A 25,071-nucleotide genomic window follows, 5' to 3' on the forward strand; every position below is an offset into this window, starting at 1 on the left:
AGTACCCACTACCCCTGATATCTGAGCTTTTTGATAGGCTACAGGGAGCAAGGGTATTTACTAAATTAGATCTGCGGGGGTGCTTACAACCTTATTCGCATCCGTGATGGGGACGAATGGAAGACGGCTTTCAACATCAGGGATGGGCACTATGAATATCTAGTGATGCCCTTCGGGCTCTGTAATGCCCCAGCCGTTTTCCAAGACTTTGTGAACGACATCTTCCGGGATATGCTCACCACCTCGGTCGTAGTCTATCTGGATATTCTCATCTTCTCTCCAGATATTGACTCCCATCGGAGAGATGTTCGCAAAGTCTTCGACCTCTTATGGGAAACTCCCTCTACGACAAGTTGTAGAAGTGTGTGTTTGAGCAGGAGTCCTTGCCTTTCCTTGGTTATATCATATCTGCCCAGGGTTTGGCTATGGATCCTGCCAAGCTACAGGATGTGATGGACTGGCAAGAACCCCATTCACTTAAAGCGGTGCAGCGCTTTATGGGGTTCATTAATTACTATCACCAGTTCATTCCACACTTCTCATCTGTGGTAGCTCCCTTGGTTGCCATCACCAACAAGGGAGCAAATCCCAAGTTGTGGTCGGAGGATGTCTCCAAGGCCTTTCTCTCGATTAAGTCACACTTCGCAAGCGCTCCCATTCTACATCGCCCCGATGTAGATAAGCCATTTATCATGGAGGTGGATGCCTCATCAGTTGGTGCTGGAGCAGTCCTTTTCCAAAAGGGTGCTCATGGTCGGAAGCATCCTTGCTTCTTCTTCTCCAAGACCTTCACACCAGCGGAGAGGAATTATTTCATCGGGGACAGGGAGTTGCTAACCATGAAGTTGGCTTTCTCAGAGTGGAGACACCTCTTGGAAGGAGCTCGCTTTCCCTTCCAGGTATTCACTGACCACAAGAACTTGGTATATCTACAGACGGCCCAGCGGCTGAATTCTCGCCAGGCTAGTTGGTCCCTGTTCTTCTCCCGGTTTCATTTTACTCTTCATTTTCTCCGGGGAGAAGAACATTCATGCCGACGCTCTCTCCCGCTCCGTTGTGTCATCTAAGGAGGATGAGGAGCCTTGGCTAATTGTCCCTTATGAGAGTCTAAGAACTGTGACTCTGGTTTCGCTGGAGTCCGTGCCCTCGGGCAAGACTTTCGTGCCAGCGAATTTGTGACCGGAAGTTCTCCCCCTGGGCTCACTCGTCCAGAGTGGGTGGGCATTTTGGGACTAAAAGGACATCTGAGCTTTTGGCGAGGACGTACTGGTGGCCGCATATGGCCCGTGACGTCGGGGACTATATTCGGGCGTGCGTTTCCTGCGCCCAGAATCGGTCTCCTCGGCAACGGCCTGCTGGGTTGCTTTTGAGCATAGCGAGGCTCAAGGAGGGGGGCCCTAGGAGGGGGGGTAATGTTAGGAGTCGAGTTCCCGCTGCTGCACAGGGGGAATCTCGAGCCGTGTCTGCTGCAGTCTCCCATTCTGCATCGGCCGCAGTGGAGCCTGCTCAGCGGAGACGTCGGTCCCAGCATCTCATTGAATCTGATACTGTGCAAAGGGTTACTGCTCCCTCTCCAGGCTCTGCTATTGTACCCTGCACTGGTCTGCGGCGAGCAGGCTTTTCTGGGACTAAGTCCTGCTTTGCACACACTGAGCATGCCCAGGGCAAGATCTCTCAGTGGAGGTCTAGGGTCACATGCTCAGGTACTGCAGCAACTTCCATTGGTCCTCCAGGAAGGCCCTGTTCCTGATCAAGTTGAGGAGGAATATAGTTATATATACGTACTAGTACGGCGCATGTCGGGTCCCCTGCTTTGATGGTGGCTCCGGCGGTGAGCCCACAACAAAGTCGCGACATGTCAGCTGTTTTGTACAGCTGACATGTGCGCGCAATAGCGGCGGCTGAAATCGCGATTCACATGATCGGGGTCGGCGATGCGTCAGGATGGTAACCATAGAGGTCCTTGAAACCTCTATGGTTACTGATGCCGGCCTGCTGTCAGCGCCCCCCTGTGGTTGGCGCTCATAGCAAGCCTGCATTTCAGCTACATAGCAGCTATCTGATGATCACTGCTATGTAGCAGAGCCGATCGAGTGGTGCCAGCTTCTAGCGTCCCATGGAGGCTATTGAAGCATGGCACAAGTTAAAAAAATTGTTTTTAAAAATATGAAAAAAATAAAAAATATATAAAAGTTTAAAACACCCCTCTTTCGCCCCATCCAAAATAAGACAATTAAAAAAAATCAAACCTATACATATTTGGTATCGCCGCGTTCAGAATCGCCCGATCTATCAATAAAAAAAGCATTAACCTGATCGCTAAACGACGTAGCGAGAAAAAAATTCAAAACGCCAGAATTACTTTTTTTGGTCGCCGCGACATTGCATTAAAATGCAATAACGGGCGATCAAAAGAACGTATCTTCACAAAAGTGGTATTATTAAAAATATCAGCCGTCACCCGACCCCAGATCATGAAAAAATGGAGACGCTATCGGAAAATGGCACTTTTTTTAAGCAAAGTTTTGATTTTTTTTTTTTTTTTACCGCTTAGGTACAAAATAACCTAAACATGTTAGGTGTCTATGAACTCGAAATGACCGGGAGAATCATAATGGCAGGTCAGTTTTAGCATTTAATGAAGCTAGCAAAAAAGCCAATAAAAAAACAAGTGTGGGATTGTACTTTTTTGCAATTTCACTGCACTTGAAATTTTTTTCCCGTTTTCTAGTACAAGACATGGTAAAACCAATGGTGTCGTTCAAAAGTACAACTTGTCCCACAAAAAATAAGCCCTCAAATGACCACATTGACTGAAAAATAAAAAAGTTATGGCTCTGGGAAGGTGGGGAGAGAAAAATAAAAACACAAAAAACAAAAAAGGGTCGCGGAGGGAAAGGGGTTAATAGCACCTTTAAAAATACAGTTTATTTACTTAGAAAATTGGTGATGTGTTCAATACTTATGTCAAATGCTGTAGGCTTAAAATACGTACATCCATGTCTATTTTTATATCCATGTGAAATGAGCCATTTTTCTCATGTGTCATTTGTCTTATCTCCATTGTTGCCTCCGTTTTTAAAAACACAAGGTAGGTACACTGTCCCAACTTTTTTATCTACTGACAATGAATCTGTAAAAACTAATAAAAAACAGCTAGAACACTAAAGTAAAAAGTATGTCTTCTGTTTTTCATCCATTTTTAACAGACGTTTGGTGTTGAGTCTGAGCCACAAAATGGATGAGAATAGGACATGCTCTGCGTCTCATGTAATAGAAATAACGTTCAGTTTTTATAACTGTTGTGCTCATTGATCAGTGAAGCTCTATTAGTCTGTTTGCTGTCCTAGAAGAAAATGAAAAGCACTAGGATGTGTCAAACAAATGTGTGCCTGAGACAGTAAGATTTTGCTGGTTATCTCAAAACATTGCACTTCTAATTAAAAGAACTGCACTAATAATGTATTTTGATCAATGACTGCAGAAATAACCCAATTAGTAATCAATATCTTATATATTAATTCAGTAGTTAGGGCATTATTAGTATTAGAATGCATGCTGCCACAAGGATTTGCGGGAAGATCCAAGGATGTCATAAAGTTCCTAGGAATTGAAGACCTAAATCCAGCAGGAAGTCTGGTCTTTTACATACTTGGCAAGCAACTTAAGCAGCATGTTTTTTATTTTACTTTTAATTTTTTTGTTTAATATTTTATATGAGCAAAATATTTAATTATTATGAGGGGCAAAAGATTTTTCAAAGGAAATAGCATACTTCTGGTGATGGGTCTTCTTAAAAGTTGATGTAGACATAACAGTTTAGTAACATTTTTGTAAATGTATTATTTTAGGATTGCCCTGCAATTGTGCTGAAAAGTTTGTTCCTGTATGTGGTAACAATGGACGCACATATCCGAGTGCATGCATAGCAAGATGTGTTGGATTGTTGGATCATCAGTTTGAGTTTGGACAGTGTTCCTCAAAAGATCCATGTAATCCGAACCCTTGTCACAGAAATCAAAGGTAAGCGGTTATAGTTTGGGGAAAAAAGTAGGATCTGTTTGCTCTGCGAAATGTTTTTTTGGTCATTAGTTGATATACAGTATATTCAGTTTCAATCCATCACAGTTCTATAGTTTTTGATGCATTGAATAGCTTAGTTAACTACTTTATGATACCCAGGAAAAACCAAACACGGTAGAGGTACATTTTTCACTCTTTTCTCTGCAAATTGTCTCTTCAGAGAGGAAAAGGACTAGAACTCTAGTGCCACCTATTGGAAGTAGCAATCCTAATAGTCAATGTCAACCCTTTAACGAGTCTTGTCACATGGCTTAGGATAATAGCCAAACCAGAATCTCATTTTGCAGGCACTGGTTTCGGGGTACTGCCCCTCGTCAGTGCAAAGTGGAGATCTGGTTTGGCTGATTGAGAGGCATCTGACCGGGATCCAAGAAGTATCGTTTCTCCTTGCGGAGAGTGACATGTTAAGCATGTCGAGATGAGGAGACTTAAAGCCGCAATGCTCCTCTGGGAAATATGCAAATTGTCTCTTTAGAGAGTAAGAGGACTAGAACTCTAGTGCCACATATTGGAAGTAGCAATCCTAACAGTCAATGTCGGCTCTTTTCTCTGGAAAGGCCTGGCTTAATGGTTACTGCTATTGTTTGCAGCACTTTGAAGCTTGGCTCATACTGGGCTGTTGGCAGGATGCTTATATATTTTTATGATTGTGTTTCTGGGAATTTTGGTTTCATCTGACATCAGAAAGAAAAAGTACTGGTACTATACAGTAGGTTAATTTCCTTTCTAAGAAATACATCTAGTGTGTGTATTTAATAAAAGGAAGTTGGATTGTGAGCCTTATTAAGGAAAGGTAATATTATTGTATATAGACCATTTACGGACAAGAATAATTGAGATGAAATGTAAATCCGTATTTCCAGGACATAAAGGGATTTATATAAAGTAAGCCTATTCTTTCTCCTGGTGTAGTAAATATTTCATACTTTTTTTTGGAACATTGATTTTTTTTTCTTTGAGGACTCTGATATAATAGGCAAATACTGTAATCTAAAATCTTTTTCATGTAGGTGTATTTCAAAAAGACAAGTGTGCCTCACCAGCTTTGAAAGGTTCAAGTGCCTCCAGTATGAATGCATTCCAAAACAGATGAAGTGCGAACATATGAGAGAGCCCGTGTGCGACATTGAAAATACAGAACACCCTAACATTTGTACGCTATTTCAAAGGGGAAAACAGTTGTCCTATAAAGGCTCGTGTCAGGTAATGTAATATAGTCACAGCAAAAGTACTGTTTTTTTTTTCATTAAAGGCTGTTGTATTTATTGATTCTCACAATGTGTTACTTTTTTTCTCCCAAGACTGCAATGGATATCACTGAAACAGGCTCGAATGCTTAAGTTCTTAAGTAAGGAATTTTGTTACCATAAAACAACTCCCATCATGTCTCAATCCAGTTATGTCTGCATTGTCTCATAACCTCATCCATACATATAAAAATACATTACTGAGTTTATGAGATCCTAGTTTATGTCTGTTTCTATATGTAACAGCATTTAATGCAATCAACTTCAGGTTGCATGTGCAGATGACCTTAGTAATCTGAAAACAAATATAAGTCATCCCATTATTATGGATTATAGTGTCTGAGATACGTTCTTTGGAATTGTTTGACTGGACACAAAGAATGCTTCATTTACCAGAAGTAATCTGAAGTTTGTTGCAGATGTTGTCCAAAAGTACATTCATTCATTTTTCATTATATGTTACAGTACTTGTTCTTGCCAATACCAACATTTTAAAGGAAAACCATCATCAAGAATAAGGCATTTAAATGTGTGTGTGTGTGTGTGTGTGTGTGTGTAAATACATGTTCCTTAACATTGAAATTGCAACAAGAAGATGATGTCCTAGACTTATGAAAGACATAGGATCAATGATTTGCTTTGATGAAAAAATGGTAGTTAAATTTTTAGAGCGAGTTGGTTTATTTAGATACAAGTATGAGCACTGTAGACTTACATGCCTTGGCATGCTATCAATAAGGTTATTAAAGGGGTTATCCACACCTAGAACAATCTCTTCTTTATCTGAATGTTTACCCCGTGAAAATAAAAATATCTATACTCACCTCCCGTGGCAGTGCCGTTCCAGCAGTGTTGGCACTCGCATTTCTGGGACTCATGGGCATTTGTTATTACATGTGATTCCTGCGTCCAATCACTGCTGCTGTCACTGTTCCCACCAGATGTATTAGTAATCAAGAGGAAGTGAAAGTTGCTGCTGACCATTCACTTCCTCTGGATTACCAATATGTCTGAAGTTAGGGAAAGTGATGCCAGCAGTGATTGGGCATAGGGTTCACGTGATGTAACAACCTCACATGAGCCACGGAAACAGTGCTGGCATGGGAAGAGAGTGAAAGTGTTTTTATTTTCTTAGGAGCAAACATTCAGGTCAGGAAGTTATTGTCCTTGTAATGGACATCCCCTTTGAAGTGGTTCTCCCACAAACAAAATACATATTAATTTATAGATCTTAAAATAATAATAAGTTCCACAATTGCGACTTGGCATTCCTGTGTTGAAAAACAACTCCTGGGACTCTGTAGCATCAATGGTTTCACCACCAAATAAATACAATGATGAACAGTTAGTATATATGAAATGAAGACTAAGGGGTCCGGCTGCCATACATTATGCCACTCGACATCATAACCCTCATAATAGGACTAGTGTGACATTCCCTTGTAAAGGCCTCTTTATGGCGCTGCCCACATGGTCTCCGGACTAATCTCTAGCTATCATTGCATCTGTGACAAACCTCTATTCAAGTCTCCCTTACTTTATTTTAAACTTCAAAACCAAAGTGCACTAAATGTAACACAATATTCTTCAGACAACCATTAATCACCTCATTGATAACATGCCAAAGCGTGTAAGTGCATGTATTTCCGTGTGTGGAGCTCATACTTGATACTGAATAAATTGAGTTGTTTTGAAAATGTTCTTTCCAATTTTCATCATTTGCATATCATTAGAATGTCTACTGATCCTGTTATTTCCTTAATTCCACAACTGTTGCTTATTGGCGTTGCATTTTCAATGTTAAAGGGAACCTGTCAGCAGGATTTTGCAAAGTACAGGCATGGTCATATTGGTGCTTTGATACTGATTGAAACGATACTTATGGTCAAGAAAGCCATTTTGTGTAATCAGGTTTTGAAGCTCTCCTGTAATGATATATTTGTGCATCAGGGCGAGACAGTTGGCAGAGTCTTTTATTGGTTCTCTGGTCTCTGAGTCATCCTCCAGTTTCAATGAAAGGTCACTGATCTGTCATTGACCTGCCTCCTATTTTAAATATCGTGCCGGGGAAGTAACTACTGTGGTCTCCAAAAGTACATTATGACTCCAACAAAATGGTGTCACCAGCAGCGACCCATGCGCAGTCGCATCTCCAAGTTATCGATCACATTTTTAATCTGTGCATGTGCTGTACACTGTGTGCAGAAGCCATGCGCGGGAGCACATAAAAGAGAAGCTATATATCGGTGCTGATTGAAACATCTAGCTAGTGAAGGCAACATCTGAAATGTGGTATAATATTCTAAAAAAAAAAAAACTATTTCAACCCCACTATGCCACCAATCCATTAAGCGATACAAGGAACATCAGTTTTCATGCTACCTAATTATATACTAGATGGTGACCCGATTCTAACGCATCGGGTATTCAGTATGTATGTAGTTTATTTATGAAGTTTTCAGAATAATGCAATGAATACACAGGATTCGGCCAGCCGGGCGTGAACAATTAGTGAAGCGTGGTTCAAATTCTGTGCCAATTTGCGGCCGGACTGCACCTGTCGCTGATTGGTCACGCCTGGCCGGCTGCGAACAGTGAAGCCAGGGCTTGCTCCAGGTTTTCGAGGGCCCCGGGCGAAAGAGTCTCAGTGGGCCCCCCTCTTTAACACATACCACGATTCATGATGCACAGATACAGCAGAGAAAAATAGCACAGCCATGTAGCATATAGCACAGCCACGTAGCATATAGCACAGCCCACGTAGCATATAGCACAGGCCATGGAGTATATAACACAGCCCACGTAGCATATAGTACAGCCCATGTAGCATATAGCACAGCCACATAGCATATAACACAGCCACGTAGCATATAACACAGCCACGTAGCATATAGCACAGCCACGTAGCATATAGCACAGCCCGCATAGTATATCGCACAGCACATGTAGTATATAACAGAGCCACATAGTATATAGCACAGCCACGTAATATATAGCACAGCCATGTTGTATATTGCCCAGCCACGTAATATATTGCACAGCCACATAGTATATAGCACAGCCCACATAGTATAAAGCACAGCGACGTAGTATATAACACAACCCACGTAGTATATAAAACAGTCCACGTAGTATATAACACAGCCCACGTAGTATATAAATATGAAAAAAGAAGAACTGCGGCAGCACTCACCAGATTGCGTAGATCAAACCTTTATTGAAGGTAAAAAATCCATCATGACGTGTTCACGGCTCGGGGGAGTGCGGACATAGTGGAAGTGAGCAGGGGAAGACAACAGCTGTTTCACTCTCTACCAGCGCTTCTACAGGTCTAGCAAACTGGGAAGTGACGCCGGCTGAAGTAGGTGAGTCACAAATGGACCCTCCCACTCAAACCATGCACACCAGATCCAGTAATTGCCAGGTACACCTTTGTGAAAAGACAAACACATGACTACATCAATTACATCATGTTACAAAACACATTTACAATAAAAACAAATGTACAGAAGACACCTGAATAAAATTAGTACAACCAATAAGAGGACCAACTGATGAAAAATCATCTTTCCCTATAAAACAGTCTGGAACTAATCCAAAATAATTATAAGCATTAGAAGGGATAATAATGAACCTGAATACAAAGGACAACCTTCCTCCTGACTAGCCTAGTTTCAACGAATATTCTATGAAAATGCTGCGCAGAGACACTATGCATTTGGTAGCAGTCATTTGTGTTTGTATTTATCTGCTCACACACAAGAGGCAAACTAAACAACATGAAGCGGCCAGGAAAAAAAAAAAAAAAAACCTTTTTCCAGCAAAGTAGCAATGTACGGCACCAATCATAAGAACACCGACAGGTCAGTTCTTTCATTCAGCCCGGCAGCACCTGCTGCTTGTGTCTGTAGGATCCACCATGCTTCACGTCTCAGGAGAAGTCTATGGAGGTCACCACCTCGAGCAGGTAATTTAACCCTTTCTATCCCCGCAAAAGTGAGGACCTCAGACTTACCATCATGTGTGTTCCTAATATGGTCAATCAGCCGAGGTACCCCCTTACCTGTCCGGATAGATCTAAGGTGCTCTCTAAAGCGCACAAACATCGGGCGTTTAGTTTTTCCCACATAAAATCTCCTGCAAGGACAGAAAATGACGTAAACAACATAGTCCGTCCTGCATGAGATGAATTGTTGAACTGTGTGTTGTACCGGACCCACACTAATAGTACGCCCAGTAATATGGCAACTGCAATAGTTGCAATCGCCGCAACGAAAATTGCCTTTAGGAGGCAATTGTTCCAACCAATTAGACCGTGTATCTGACAACCGATTATGGACCAATATATCCCTGATCCGAGTGCTCCTTCTGTTAGAGATCAAAGGACCCCCTACAGCCTTCCCTGCAAGATCTTTATCTCGTTCTAAAATGTGCCAATGCCTACGGAACGAGGCTCGTAGTGCTTGATCTAATGGGCCATACCTAAAACAAAAATTGAACCGTGGTTCATTACTTTTTTTATGAATGTGGGCTTGTGAGCCCTCTTGCACCCGGCTCCTAGCATCTTGTAACAAAGACTCCGGATAACCTCTTTCTCGGAATCTTTGGCACAATTCCTCAGACTGTTGTTCGAAACCTTCTTGTGTGCTATTTATTCTCCGTGTCCGGAGTAGTTGACTAAAGGGTAAGGCACGTTTAGTGTGGGCAGGATGATAACTGTTAAAATGCAGGAGGGCATTGGAGGCAGTTGGTTTTCGATAGATGGATGTACATAAATCCCCATCCTGAATTGTGACCGACACATCTAGAAATGCTAATTTATCTACCCCAAACACGGAGGTGAAACGCATCCCCATATTGTTGGTGACATTAAGATAATCCACAAACTCTCCAAAAACCTCCTCGGTCCCGTCCCACACCAGGAACACGTCGTCGACATATCTTAAGAAAAGTTTTATGTGTTTCAGGAAGGCATTCCTTTCAGAGTAAACAAAATCTTCCTCAAAAACCGCCAAATATAAATTAGCGAAAGTGCACGCAACCGGGGTCCCCATGGCAGTCCCAGTGGTCTGGAGATACCAATTCTCCAAAAAAGTAAAAGCATTGTGAGTGAGGATGAAGGTTAACCCCCCACACACAAAGTCAATAAAGGCACCACTCCTATCAGTCGTGTTCAGAACACGCCTGATAGTGTCCACCCCCAGATGCTGTGGAATGCTAGTGTACAAATTGACCACATCAATGGATGCCATGGAGAACCCCGGCTGCCATGCAAAATCGCGGATATGTTTCAAAAACGAGTCAGTGTCCCTGATGTAGGACGGGACAGAGTGAAGCAAAGGATGCAAAATCCATTCTAAATATTGGGAGAGTGGTTCGGTCAGGGAACCCAGACCCGACACAATAGGTCTGCCTGGGGGTTGGGTGACTGATTTGTGTACCTTTGGGAGGTAATACCAGTACGGTTTGGTAGGGAATTGTGGAAAAAGTTTTTCAGCTTTTTTCTGGGTTATAATTCTCTTTTCAACAGATACCCTAAGAAAAGACTGTAGTTCTTTTTTGAATTTGTTAATAGGGTCGCTAGGCAATCTTTGGTAGATATCACCATCCGAGAGTTGCCGACCAGCTTCCATTAAGTATGCCTCCCTTGGTAACAAAACTGTCTTTCCACCCTTGTCGGCCGGACGTATAATGGTATCGGACCAACTTGCCATCTCCTTCAATGCTGCCCTTTCTGCACCATCCAGATTATGTGGTGCTCTTTTATACACTAATGCCTCCATATCCTTCAGAACTAGAGTCTCAAACAGGTCTATCATATTGCCTGGAGATGTCTGTGGCATATATGTGGATGGAACCCCCCCTAAAAACGGGGTCGAAGTTTCAGGCAAAACTACACTAGATGGAATGACCTGCTCCCCCAAGCTCATAAGTAAAGCGGCATCCTCATGAAAATCAGCGAGTGCTTCTTCAGTAGATCCTGCAAGGAAGCCTAAAGGTCCTATTTTACACGGTTGTTCCCCTTCTAACACAGTGTTATTACTAGTACCATTAAGAAAAGCCTTATACAAATGTATTTTTCTAATGCCTTTAAATAGATCTATCCGAAATTCTGAGAAATTAAATTTCTCAGGGACACAATAATTTAAGCCTTTTGCTAATAAGTCTGATTGCGCTGGTGTTAAAACGCGGTCTGTTAAATTGATGATACATTTATGGATACTACTGCCCCTGTCTCCAGGAGACGTTCTTTCTTTTGTACCTCCCGGTGGGAACATAATCTCTGTTTTCTCTTCCCCCGACGAGTGCGCCTCCTAAAGGGAGGGCCGTAGTTGCTGAAGCCTCTGTGGTAGATCCTTCTGTTTGTTCCAAACCCGTAGCTCCTCCTTCGCTCAGACTGGAGTCCGACTCTGTTGTTAAATAATCTTTGCGGCGATATTGATTCCGCTTTTTGTGTCTACGTCTCTTGTTGTTTGATTGACTTATATTAGAGGAAAAAGTCCGACTCTCCCTTTGTTGCTTATGCCAAGAAAAGACTTGTCCTGCATCATAGTCACTTTTATCTCTTAAGAATTTGTCTCTTTTTTTCTGCTTAATCTCCGCTTGGAGTGGAATGAGTTTCCCATCCAGTTTCTTTGTAAATGACGCCCATTGACTCTCAGTAAGTCTGCTTTTCAATTCAGACTGAGTTTTCACAATCTCTGTATTCAAAACCTCATAGTTCTGGATGTTAGATTTCAAGACTAACGCCAGTAACTCCTCAGAGCTCTTTAACATTATCTGCTCCCATTCAGACTTGAAAGTGGCATCGTGATTGAAGTGGGATATCTCCTTCCACACCCGAAGTCCTCTAGGGACCCGGTCATTGTCCACATAAGACTGCAGAGAATTGTTGGTCCAAAAAAGCCGAATTTCTCTTTCAGATAAATTAATTAATTTGTATTCCAGGGCCTTGGTACTTAGCATCTGTACCTGATCCGCCTGCTCACATTCCTTAAAATAACCGGCTACATCTTCCCGGCCGGCTAGTAGACCCACATACACTGAAGAAACCTCAGGGTCCATGACACAGCAATCACTGTATATCAATGGACACACAACCCACTCAGTTCAAAACCAGGCGTGCTAGCCCAAAAACAGCATGAAAATCCAATCAATGAAGAGAAAAAAAAAGTATTGCTGCACAGCCTGAATGTAACGTACTGGTAAGAACACAGTCACTTGTGGGTGTAGGGCTTCAGTAACTGGAGGTGCTCGCATACGAAAAAACAAACAATCCAGTATAAATATGAAAAAAGAAGAACTGCGGCAGCACTCACCAGATTGCGTAGATCAAACCTTTATTGAAGGTAAAAAATCCATCATGACGTGTTCACGGCTCGGGGGAGTGCGGACATAGTGGAAGTGAGCAGGGGAAGACAACAGCTATTTCGCGCTCTACCAGCGCTTCTACAGGTCTAGCAAACTGGGAAGTGACGCCGGCTGAAGTAGGTGAGTCACAAATGGACCCTCCCACTCAAACCATGCACATCAGATCCAGTAATTGCCAGGTACACCTTTGTGAAAAGACAAACACATGACTACATCAATTACATCATGTTACAAAACACATTTACAATAAAAACAAATGTACAGAAGACACCTGAATAAAATTAGTACAACCAATAAGAGGACCAACTGATGAAAAATCATCTTTCCCTATAAAACAGTCTGGAACTAATCCAAAATAATTATAAGCATTAGAAGGGATAATAATGAACCTGAATACAAAGGACAACCTTCCTCCTGACTAGCCTAGTTTCAACGAATATTCTATGAAAATGCTGCGCAGAGACACTATGCATTTGGTAGCAGTCATTTGTGTTTGTATTTATCTGCTCACACACAAGAGGCAAACTAAACAACATGAAGCGGCCAGGAAAAAAAAAAAAAAAAAACCTTTTTCCAGCAAAGTAGCAATGTACGGCACCAATCATAAGAACACCGACAGGTCAGTTCTTTCATTCAGCCCGGCAGCACCTGCTGCTTGTGTCTGTAGGATCCACCATGCTTCACGTCTCAGGAGAAGTCTATGGAGGTCACCACCTCGAGCAGGTAATTTAACCCTTTCTATCCCCGCAAAAGTGAGGACCTCAGACTTACCATCTTGTGTGTTCCTAATATGGTCAATATGTCGAGGTACCCCCTTACCTGTCCGGATAGATCTAAGGTGCTCTCTAAAGCGCACAAACATCGGGCGTTTAGTTTTTCCCACATAAAATCTCCTGCAAGGACAGAAAATGACGTAAACAACATAGTCCGTCCTGCATGAGATGAATTGTTGAACTGTGTGTTGTACTGGACCCACACTAATAGTACGCCCAGTAATATGGCAACTGCAATAGTTGCAATGGCCGCAACGAAAATTGCCTTTAGGAGGCAATTGTTCCAACCAATTAGACCGTGTATCTGACAACCGATTATGGACCAATATATCCCTGATCCGAGTGCTCCTTCTGTTAGAGATCAAAGGACCCCCTACAGCCTTCCCTGCAAGATCTTTATCTCGTTCTAAAATGTGCCAATGCCTACGGAATGAGGCTCGTAGTGCTTGATCTAATGGGCCATACCTAAAACAAAAATTGAACCGTAGTTCATTACTTTTTTTATGAATGTGGGCTTGTGAGCCCTCTTGCACCCGGCTCCTAGCATCTTGTAACAAAGACTCCGGATAACCTCTTTCTCGGAATCTTTGGCACAATTCCTCAGACTGTTGTTCGAAACCTTCTTGTGTGCTATTTATTCTCCGTGTCCGGAGTAGTTGACTAAAGGGTAAGGCACGTTTAGTGTGGGCAGGATGATAACTGTTAAAATGCAGGAGGGCATTGGAGGCAGTTGGTTTTCGATAGATGGATGTACATAAATCCCCATCCTGAATTGTGACCGACACATCTAGAAATTCTAATTTATCTACCCCAAACACGGAGGTGAAACGCATCCCCATATTGTTGGTGACATTAAGATAATCCACAAACTCTCCAAAAACCTCCTCGGTCCCGTCCCACACCAGGAACACGTCGTCGACATATCTTAAGAAAAGTTTTATGTGTTTCAGGAAGGCATTCCTTTCAGAGTAAACAAAATCTTCCTCAAAAACCGCCAAATATAAATTAGCGAAAGTGCACGCAACCGGGGTCCCCATGGCAGTCCCAGTGGTCTGGAGATACCAATTCTCCAAAAAAGTAAAAGCATTGTGAGTGAGGATGAAGGTTAACCCCCCACACACAAAGTCAATAAAGGCACCACTCCTATCAGTCGTGTTCAGAACACGCCTGATAGTGTCCACCCCCAGACGCTGTGGAATGCTAGTGTACAAATTGACCACATCAATGGATGCCATGGAGAACCCCGGCTGCCATGCAAAATCGCGGATATGTTTCAAAAACGAGTCAGTGTCCCTGATGTAGGACGGGACAGAGTGAAGCAAAGGATGCAAAATCCATTCTAAATATTGGGAGAGTGGTTCGGTCAGGGAACCCAGACCCGACACAATAGGTCTGCCTGGGGGTTGGGTGACTGATTTGTGTACCTTTGGGAGGTAATACCAGTACGGTTTGGTAGGGAATTGTGGAAAAAGTTTTTCAGCTTTTTTCTGGGTTATAATTCTCTTTTCAACAGATACCCTAAGAAAAGACTGTAGTTCTTTTTTGAATTTGTTAATAGGGTCGCTAGGCAATCTTTGGTAGATATCACCATCCGAGAGTTGCCGACCAGCTTCCATTAAGTATGCCTCCCTTGGTAACAAAACTGTCTTTCTACCCTTGTCGGCCGGACGTATAATGGTATCGGACCAACTTGCCATCTCCTTCAATGCTGCCCTTTCTGCACCATCCAGATTATGTGGTGCTCTTTTATACACTAATGCCTCCATATCCTTCAGAACTAGAGTCTCAAACAGGTCTATCATATTGCCTGGAGATGTCTGTGGCATATATGTGGATGGAACCCCCCTAAAAACGGGGTCGAAGTTTCAGGCAAAACTACACTAGATGGAATGACCTGCTCCCCCAAGCTCATAAGTAAAGCGGCATCCTCATGAAAATCAGCGAGTGCTTCTTCAGTAGATCCTGCAAGGAAGCCTAAAGGTCCTATTTTACACGGTTGTTCCCCTTCTAACACAGTGTTATTACTAGTACCATTAAGAAAAGCCTTATACAAATGTATTTTTCTAATGCCTTTAAATAGATCTATCCGAAATTCTGAGAAATTAAATTTCTCAGGGACACAATAATTTAAGCCTTTTGCTAATAAGTCTGATTGCGCTGGTGTTAAAACGCGGTCCGTTAAATTGATGATACATTCCTCCACTGGTATGGATACTACTGCCCCTGTCTCCAGGAGACGTTCTTTCTTTTGTACCTCCCGGTGGGAACATAATCTCTGTTTTCTCTTCCCCCGACGAGTGCGCCTCCTAATGGGAGGGCCGTAGTTGCTGAAGCCTCTGTGGTAGATCCTTCTGTTTGTTCCAAACCCGTAGCTCCTCCTTCGCTCAGACTGGAGTCCGACTCTGTTGTTAAATAATCTTTGCGGCGATATTGATTCCGCTTTTTGTGTCTACGTCTCTTGTTGTTTGATTGACTTATATTAGAGGAAAAAGTCCGACTCTCCCTTTGTTGCTTATGCCAAGAAAAGACTTGTCCTGCATCATAGTCACTTTTATCTCTTAAGAATTTGTCTCTTTTTTTCTGCTTAATCTCCGCTTGGAGTGGAATGAGTTTCCCATCCAGTTTCTTTGTAAATGACGACCATTGACTCTCAGTAAGTCTGCTTTTCAATTCAGACTGAGTTTTCACAATCTCTGTATTCAAAACCTCATAGTTCTGGATGTTAGATTTCAAGACTAACGCCAGTAACTCCTGAGAGCTCTTTAACATTATCTGCTCCCATTCAGACTTGAAAGTGGCATCGTGATTGAAGTGGGATATCTCCTTCCACACCCGAAGTCCTCTAGGGACCCGGTCATTGTCCACATAAGACTGCAGAGAATTGTTGGTCCAAAAAAGCCGAATTTCTCTTTCAGATAAATTAATTAATTTGTATTCCAGGGCCTTGGTACTTAGCATCTGTACCTGATCCGCCTGCTCACATTCCTTAAAATAACCGGCTACATCTTCCCGGCCGGCTAGTAGACCCACATACACTGAAGAAACCTCAGGGTCCATGACACAGCAATCACTGTATATCAATGGACACACAACCCACTCAGTTCAAAACCAGGCGTGCTAGCCCAAAAACAGCATGAAAATCCAATCAATGAAGAGAAAAAAAAGTATTGCTGCACAGCCTGAATGTAACGTACTGGTAAGAACACAGTCACTTGTGGGTGTAGGGCTTCAGTAACTGGAGGTGCTCGCATACGAAAAAACAAACAATCCAGTATAAATATGAAAAAAGAAGAACTGCGGCAGCACTCACTAGAATGAACACGTCATGATGGATTTTTTACCTTCAATAAAGGTTTGATCTACGCAATCTGGTGAGTGCTGCCTTCATTGATTGGATTTTCATGCTGTTTTTGGGCTAGCACGCCTGGTTTTGAACTGAGTGGGTTGTGTGTCCATTGATATACAGTGATTGCTGTGTCATGGACCCTGAGGTTTCTTCAGTGTATGTGGGTCTACTAGCCGGCCGGGAAGATGTAGCCGGTTATTTTAAGGAATGTGAGCAGGCGGATCAGGTACAGATGCTAAGTACCAAGGCCCTGGAATACAAATTAATTAATTTATCTGAAAGAGAAATTCGGCTTTTTTGGACCAACAATTCTCTGCAGTCTTATGTGGACAATGACCGGGTCCCTAGAGGACTTCGGGTGTGGAAGGAGATATCCCACTTCAATCACGATGCCACTTTCAAGTCTGAATGGGAGCAGATAATGTTAAAGAGCTCTGAGGAGTTACTGGCGTTAGTCTTGAAATCTAACATCCAGAACTATGAGGTTTTGAATACAGAGATTGTGAAAACTCAGTCTGAATTGAAAAGCAGACTTACTGAGAGTCAATGGGCGTCATTTACAAAGAAACTGGATGGGAAACTCATTCCACTCCAAGCGGAGATTAAGCAGAAAAAAAGAGACAAATTCTTAAGAGATAAAAGTGACTATGATGCAGGACAAGTCTTTTCTTGGCATAAGCAACAAAGGGAGAGTCGGACTTTTTCCTCTAATATAAGTCAATCAAACAACAAGAGACGTAGACACAAAAAGCGGAATCAATATCGCCGCAAAGATTATTTAACAACAGAGTCGGACTCCAGTCTGAGCGAAGGAGGAGCTACGGGTTTGGAACAAACAGAAGGATCTACCACAGAGGCTTCAGCAACTACGGCCCTCCCTTTAGGAGGCGCACTCGTCGGGGGAAGAGAAAACAGATTATGTTCCCACCGGGAGGTACAAAAGAAAGAACGTCTCCTGGAGACAGGGGCAGTAGTATCCATACCAGTGGAGGAATGTATCATCAATTTAACGGACCGCGTTTTAACACCAGCGCAATCAGACTTATTAGCAAAAGGCTTAAATTATTGTGTCCCTGAGAAATTTAATTTCTCAGAATTTCGGATAGATCTATTTAAAGGCATTAGAAAAATACATTTGTATAAGGCTTTTCTTAATGGTACTAGTAATAACACTGTGTTAGAAGGGGAACAACCGTGTAAAATAGGACCTTTAGGCTTCCTTGCAGGATCTACTGAAGAAGCACTCGCTGATTTTCATGAGGATGCCGCTTTACTTATGAGCTTGGGGGAGCAGGTCATTCCATCTAGTGTAGTTTTGCCTGAAACTTCGACCCCGTTTTTAGGGGGGGTTCCATCCACATATATGCCACAGACATCTCCAGGCAATATGATAGACCTGTTTGAGACTCTAGTTCTGAAGGATATGGAGGCATTAGTGTATAAAAGAGCACCACATAATCTGGATGGTGCAGAAAGGGCAGCATTGAAGGAGATGGCAAGTTGGTCCGATACCATTATACGTCCGGCCGACAAGGGTGGAAAGACAGTTTTGTTACCAAGGGAGGCATACTTAATGGAAGCTGGTCGGCAACTCTCGGATGGTGATATCTACCAAAGATTGCCTAGCGACCCTATTAACAAATTCAAAAAAGAACTACAGTCTTTTCTTAGGGTATCTGTTGAAAAGAGAATTATAACCCAGAAAAAAGCTGAAAAACTTTTTCCACAATTCCCTACCAAACCGTACTGGTATTACCTCCCAAAGGTACACAAATCAGTCACCCAACCCCCAGGCAGACCTATTGTGTCGGGTCTGGGTTCCCTGACCGAACCACTCTCCCAATATTTAGAATGGATTTTGCATCCTTTGCTTCACTCTGTCCCGTCCTACATCAGGGACACTGACTCGTTTTTTAAACATATCCGCGATTTTGCATGGCAGCCGGGGTTCTCCATGGCATCCATTGATGTGGTCAATTTGTACACTAACATTCCACAGCGTCTGGGGGTGGACACTATCAGGCGTGTTCTGAACACGACTGATAGGAGTGGTGCCTTTATTGACTTTGTGTGTGGGGGGTTAACCTTCATCCTCACTCACAATGCTTTTACTTTTTTGGAGAATTGGTATCTCCAGACCACTGGGACTGCCATGGGGACCCCGATTGCGTGCACTTTCGCTAATTTATATTTGGCGGTTTTTGAGGAAGATTTTGTTTACTCTGAAAGGAATGCCTTCCTGAAACACATAAAACTTTTCTTAAGATATGTCGACGACGTGTTCCTGGTGTGGGACGGGACCGAGGAGGTTTTTGGAGAGTTTGTGGATTATCTTAATGTCACCAACAATATGGGGATGCGTTTCACCTCCGTGTTTGGGGTAGATAAATTAGCATTTCTAGATGTGTCGGTCACAATTCAGGATGGGGATTTATGTACATCCATCTATCGAAAACCAACTGCCTCCAATGCCCTCCTGCATTTTAACAGTTATCATCCTGCCCACACTAAACGTGCCTTACCCTTTAGTCAACTACTCCGGACACGTAGAATAAATAGCACACAAGAAGGTTTCGAACAACAGTCTGAGGAATTGTGCCAAAGATTCCGAGAAAGAGGTTATCCGGAGTCTTTGTTACAAGATGCTAGGAGCCGGGTGCAAGAGGGCTCACAAGCCCACATTCATAAAAAAAGTAATGAACCACGGTTCAATTTTTGTTTTAGGTATGGCCCATTAGATCAAGCACTACGAGCCTCATTCCGTAGGCATTGGCACATTTTAGAACGAGATAAAGATCTTGCAGGGAAGGCTGTAGGGGGTCCTTTGATCTCTAACAGAAGGAGCACTCGGATCAGGGATATATTGGTCCATAATCGGTTGTCAGATACACGGTCTAATTGGTTGGAACAATTGCCTCCTAAAGGCAATTTTCGTTGCGGCCATTGCAACTATTGCAGTTGCCATATTACTGGGCGTACTATTAGTGTGGGTCCGGTACAACACACAGTTCAACAATTCATCTCATGCAGGACGGACTATGTTGTTTACGTCATTTTCTGTCCTTGCAGGAGATTTTATGTGGGAAAAACTAAACGCCCGATGTTTGTGCGCTTTAGAGAGCACCTTAGATCTATCCGGACAGGTAAGGGGGTACCTCGGCTGATTGACCATATTAGGAACACACATGATGGTAAGTCTGAGGTCCTCACTTTTGCGGGGATAGAAAGGGTTAAATTACCTGCTCGAGGTGGTGACCTCCATAGACTTCTCCTGAGACGTGAAGCATGGTGGATCCTACAGACACAAGCAGCAGGTGCTGCCGGGCTGAATGAAAGAACTGACCTGTCGGTGTTCTTATGATTGGTGCCGTACATTGCTACTTTGCTGGAAAAAGGTTTTTTTTTTTTTTTTTTTTCCTGACCGCTTCATGTTGTTTAGTTTGCCTCTTGTGTGTGAGCAGATAAATACAAACACAAATGACTGCTACCAAATGCATAGTGTCTCTGCGCAGCATTTTCATAGAATATTCGTTGAAACTAGGCTAGTCAGGAGGAAGGTTGTCCTTTGTATTCAGGTTCATTATTATCCCTTCTAATGCTTATAATTATTTTGGATTAGTTCCAGACTGTTTTATAGGGAAAGATGATTTTTCATCAGTTGGTCCTCTTATTGGTTGTACTAATTTTATTCAGGTGTCTTCTGTACATTTGTTTTTATTGTAAATGTGTTTTGTAACATGATGTAATTGATGTAGTCATGTGTTTGTCTTTTCACAAAGGTGTACCTGGCAATTACTGGATCTGGTGTGCATGGTTTGAGTGGGAGGGTCCATTTGTGACTCACCTACTTCAGCCGGCGTCACTTCCCAGTTTGCTAGACCTGTAGAAGCTCTGGTAGAGCGCGAAACAGCTGTTGTCTTCCCCTGCTCACTTCCACTATGTCCGCACTCCCCCGAGCCGTGAACACGTCATGATGGATTTTTTACCTTCAATAAAGGTTTGATCTACGCAATCTGGTGAGTGCTGCCGCAGTTCTTCTTTTTTCATATTTATACTGGATTGTTTGTTTTTTCGTATGCGAGCACCTCCAGTTACTGAAGCCCTACACCCACAAGTGACTGTGTTCTTACCAGTACGTTACATTTAGGCTGTGCAGCAATACTTTTTTTTTTCTCTTCATTGATTGGATTTCCACGTAGTATATAGCAATGTGGGCACCATATCCCTGTTAAAAAAAAGAATTAAAATAAAAAATAGTTATATACTCACCTTCCGGCGGCCCCCGGATCCAGACCAGGAGTTTAGCGATGCTCCTCGCCACGCTCCGGTCCCAAGAATGCATTGCGGTCTCAAGGGATGATGACTTAGAGGTCTCGCGAGACCTCTACAACTTACAATGCGCGGGAGCACATAAAAGAGAAGCTATATATCGGCGCTGCTCGGAACATCTAGCTAGTGAAGGCAACATCGGAAATGTGGTATAATATTCTAAAAAAAACAATTTCAACCCCGCTATGCGACCAATCCATTAAGCTATACAAGGAACATCAGTTTTCATGCTACCAAATTATATAAGGACTAGATGGTAGCCCGATTCTAACGCATCGGGTATTCAAGAATATGTATGTAGTTTATTTATGAAGTTTTCAGAATAATGCAATGAATACACAGGATTCGGCCGGCAGGGCATGATTTATTAGCGAAGCGTGGTTCAAATTCCGCGCCAATTCGCTGCCTGACTGCGCCTGTCGCTGATTGTTCGCAGCCGGGCGTGACCAATCAGTGAAGCCAGGGCCTGCTCCAGATTTTTGAGGGCCCCGGGCAAAAGAGTCTCAGTGGGCCCCCCTCTTTAATACATACCACGATTCATGATGCAAAGATACAGCAGAGAAAAATAGCACAGCCACGTAGCATATAGCACAGCCCACGTAGCATATAGCACAGCCCACATAGCATACAGAACAGCCCACGTAGCATACAGCACAGCCCACATAGCAAATAGCACAGGCCACGTAGTATGTAACACAGCCCACGTAGCATATAGCACAGCAACGTAGCATATAACACAGCTACATAGCATATAATACAGCCACATAGCACATAACACAGCCACGTAGTATATAACAGCCCACATAGTATATATAGCACAGCCACATAGCATATAGCACAGGCCACATAGTATATAACACAGCCCACGTAGCATATAGCACAGCAACGTAGCATATAACACAGCTACATAGCATATAATACAGCCACATAGCACATAACACAGCCACGTAGTATATATCACAGCCCACAAAGCATATAACACAGCCCACATAGCAGATAGTACAGCCCATGTAGCATATAGCACAGCGACGTAGCATATAGCACAGTCTATGTAGTATATAACACAGCCCACGTAGGATTTCCGTTAGACAAACAGACAGACAGACAAACAGACGGAAGTACCCCTTAGACAATTATATATATATACAGTAGATAGGGTGAGATAGGTAGTCTATGTATATGGAAAGAAAAGAGAAAACCAGTTCACTCTCCTGCGGCTTCAGTCCTAGAGTCCATGAACATTGCTGCTGCACGTACTCAACTAGACTGGAATAAAGAAGGAGATCCAACTAACAGGACGCCGAAATGAGGTAAAATCAAATGTCATTATTTTTTTTGTAGCAGCTCTACTTTTTTTGAGATAATGTACAGTTGCCAACAGATGAATTTGAGATTTTTTCCGCATCAGGGGTATTAATTATAGAATCAAAGATAGTCTATAAGGTATGTGACAAATACTTGAAAAATGCATATAAATACGTAGTAAGGTATTAGTCAAATACATAACTGACCATCTGTGATTCCATACCAACTGTGTCAGTGACGTGCTCTACAAAAATTTGTGGCAATGTAGTAGAGCAGCTCGATGACGTCTTGTCATTTCAAGTCCGTGTGCTCCTGGCTTTGAGTGTGACTAGTACAGCGCATGTCGTGTCTTCCCTTCTGATGTGGGCTCCGGCGCTGAGCCCACATCAAAGTCGCGACATGTCAGCTGTTTTGTACAGCTGACATGTGCGCCCAATAGAGGCAGGTGGAATCGCGATCCACCTTCCGCTATTAACAAGTTAAATGCCGCTGTCAAATGCTGACAGCGGCATTTAATAACTACCGCTTCCGGCCATCGGGCCGGAAATGCGCGCATCGCCGACCCCGTCACATGATCGCGGGTCAGCGATGCATTGGCATAACAACTAGAGGTCTCCTTGAGGCCTCTATGGTTGTTGATGCCGGCATGCTGTGAGCTCCACCCTGTGGTCGGCGCTCATAGCAAGCCTGTAATTCAGCTACATAAAAGCGATCTGATGATCGCTGCTATGTAGCAGAGCCGATCAGGCTATGCCAGCTTCTTGCTTTTTGAAACATGGCAAAAAGTAAAAAAAAAAACAAGTTTTAAAAAATATGAAAAAAATATAAAAGTTTAAATCACCCCCCTTTCGCCCAATTCAAAATAAAACAATTAAAAAAATCAAACATACATATATTTGATATCGCCGCTTTCAGAATCGCCCGATCTATCAATTTAAAAAAAGGATTAACCCGATCGCTAAACGGCGTAGCGAGAAAAAATTCAAAACGCCAGAATTATTTTTTTTTGTTGCCGCGACATTAATGGGCAATGAAAAGAACATACCTGCACAAAAGTGGTATCAGTAAAAACGGCAGCTCGGCAGGCAAAAAATAAGCTCTCACCTGACCCGAGATCCGGAAAAATGGAGACGCTACGGGTATAGGAAAATGGTGCCATTTTTTTTTTTTAGCAAAGTTTTGAATTTTTTTTCACCACTTAGATAAAAAGTAACCTAGCCATGTTTGGTGTTTATGAACACGTAATGACCAGGAGAATTATACTGGCAGGTCAGTTTTAGTATTTAGTGAACTTAGCAAAAAAGCCAAACAAAAAACAAGTGTGGGTTTCACTTTTTTTGCAGTTTCACCACACTTGAAATTTTTTTCATGTTTTCTAGTACAAAACATGGTAAAACCAATGGTGTTGTTCAAAACTACAACTCGTCCCGCAAAAAATAATGGCCATATTGACGGAAAAATAAAAAAGTTGTAGGAGATTCTTGCAAAAGTTGTCAAAAGAAGGAAATATATGGGTATCAGAAATATTTAAGGAGCAGATCAGCTTCCAAATGAGTTATTTAAACATATATATCCAGCCCAAGAAAAACCATAGCCCAATATGCAAGAGAAAGGGAATTAGTAAATATCCAGGGCCGGACTGGCCATCAGGCAGTTCTGGCATTTGCCAGAGGGGCCGCCACCTGCCGTGGGCCGCTCCCTCTGCAGGAGCCCCTTTGATGTAGTGACAGTACAGGAGCTGCTCAGGAGCAGGAGAAAGAGGCGCGGCCTCAAATGCTCTTTTCATGCAAACATCAGCAGTGGGACAAGAGTAGGCAGTCAGGAGGAAGAGTGAAGGTAATCTGGGCTGGGGGCAGGGAGGCATTTATCCCCGGGCTATCTCCCAGCTCCTGCTCATGGCCAGGGATAATTTACATACCTCTCCTAGAGGCCGCACCAAACAAAGCTGCTGTCTGTAGCACTAGCCAATGAAATCAAGCAGGGGAGCTACAGAAACCAATGGGAGGAGGTGGGCGGGGCCAGTGCTGTGAGGAGAAAAAGATTATGGAAGATTACAGCGCTGAGCTCCTCCAATAGAAGCTGCAGCTTTCTCTCCTCTGCTGTATCAGTGCTGGAGGATGCAGGGCTGAGGGTGAGAGGATTAGTGCTGGAGGATGCTGGAGGAATAAGGGCTGAGGGTGAGAGGATTAGTGCTGGAGGATGCAGGGCTGAGGGTGAGAGGATCAGTGCTGGATGATGCAGGGCTGAGGGTGAGAGGATCAGTGCTGGAGGAGGCAGGGCTGAGGGTGAGAGGATTAGTGCTGGAGGAGGCAGGGCTGAGGGTGAGAGGATCAGTGCTGGAGGATGCAGGGCTGAGGGTGAGAGGATCAGTGCTGGAGGAGGCAGGGCTGAGGGTGAGAGGATTAGTGCTGGAGGAGGCAGGGCTGAGGGTGAGAGGATCAGTGCTGGAGGATGCAGGGCTGAGGGTGAGAGGATCAGTGCTGGAGGAGGCAGGGCTGAGGGTGAGAGGATCAGTGCTGGAGGAGGCAGGACTGAGAGTAAGATGATCAGTGCTAAAGGAGGCAGGGCTGAGGGTGAGAGGATTAGTGCTGGAGGATGCAGGGCTGAGGGTGAGAGG

At 43.2% G+C, this 25,071-nt stretch overlaps 1 protein-coding gene across 4 annotated transcripts in view; it reads left to right on the top strand.

Moving 5' to 3' along the window:
• Positions 1-25,071, top strand: part of RECK (reversion inducing cysteine rich protein with kazal motifs) — a 764,658-nt gene that overhangs the window by 525,598 nt on the left and 213,989 nt on the right. For 3 of the 4 annotated variants that reach the window (XM_069730400.1, XM_069730403.1, XM_069730401.1), the window contains 2 exons: positions 3,852-4,023; positions 5,094-5,286. In XM_069730400.1, coding sequence (XP_069586501.1) covers positions 3,852-4,023; positions 5,094-5,286 — 365 coding nt within the window. Of the gene's footprint in view, positions 1-3,851; positions 4,024-5,093; positions 5,287-5,384; positions 5,432-25,071 lie in introns of all 4 variants that reach the window. The other variant, XM_069730404.1, reaches the window with a different exon arrangement.

This window comes from Ranitomeya imitator, chromosome 6 (genome assembly GCF_032444005.1).
Source record: "Ranitomeya imitator isolate aRanImi1 chromosome 6, aRanImi1.pri, whole genome shotgun sequence".
Lineage (NCBI taxonomy): Eukaryota > Metazoa > Chordata > Amphibia > Anura > Dendrobatidae > Ranitomeya > Ranitomeya imitator.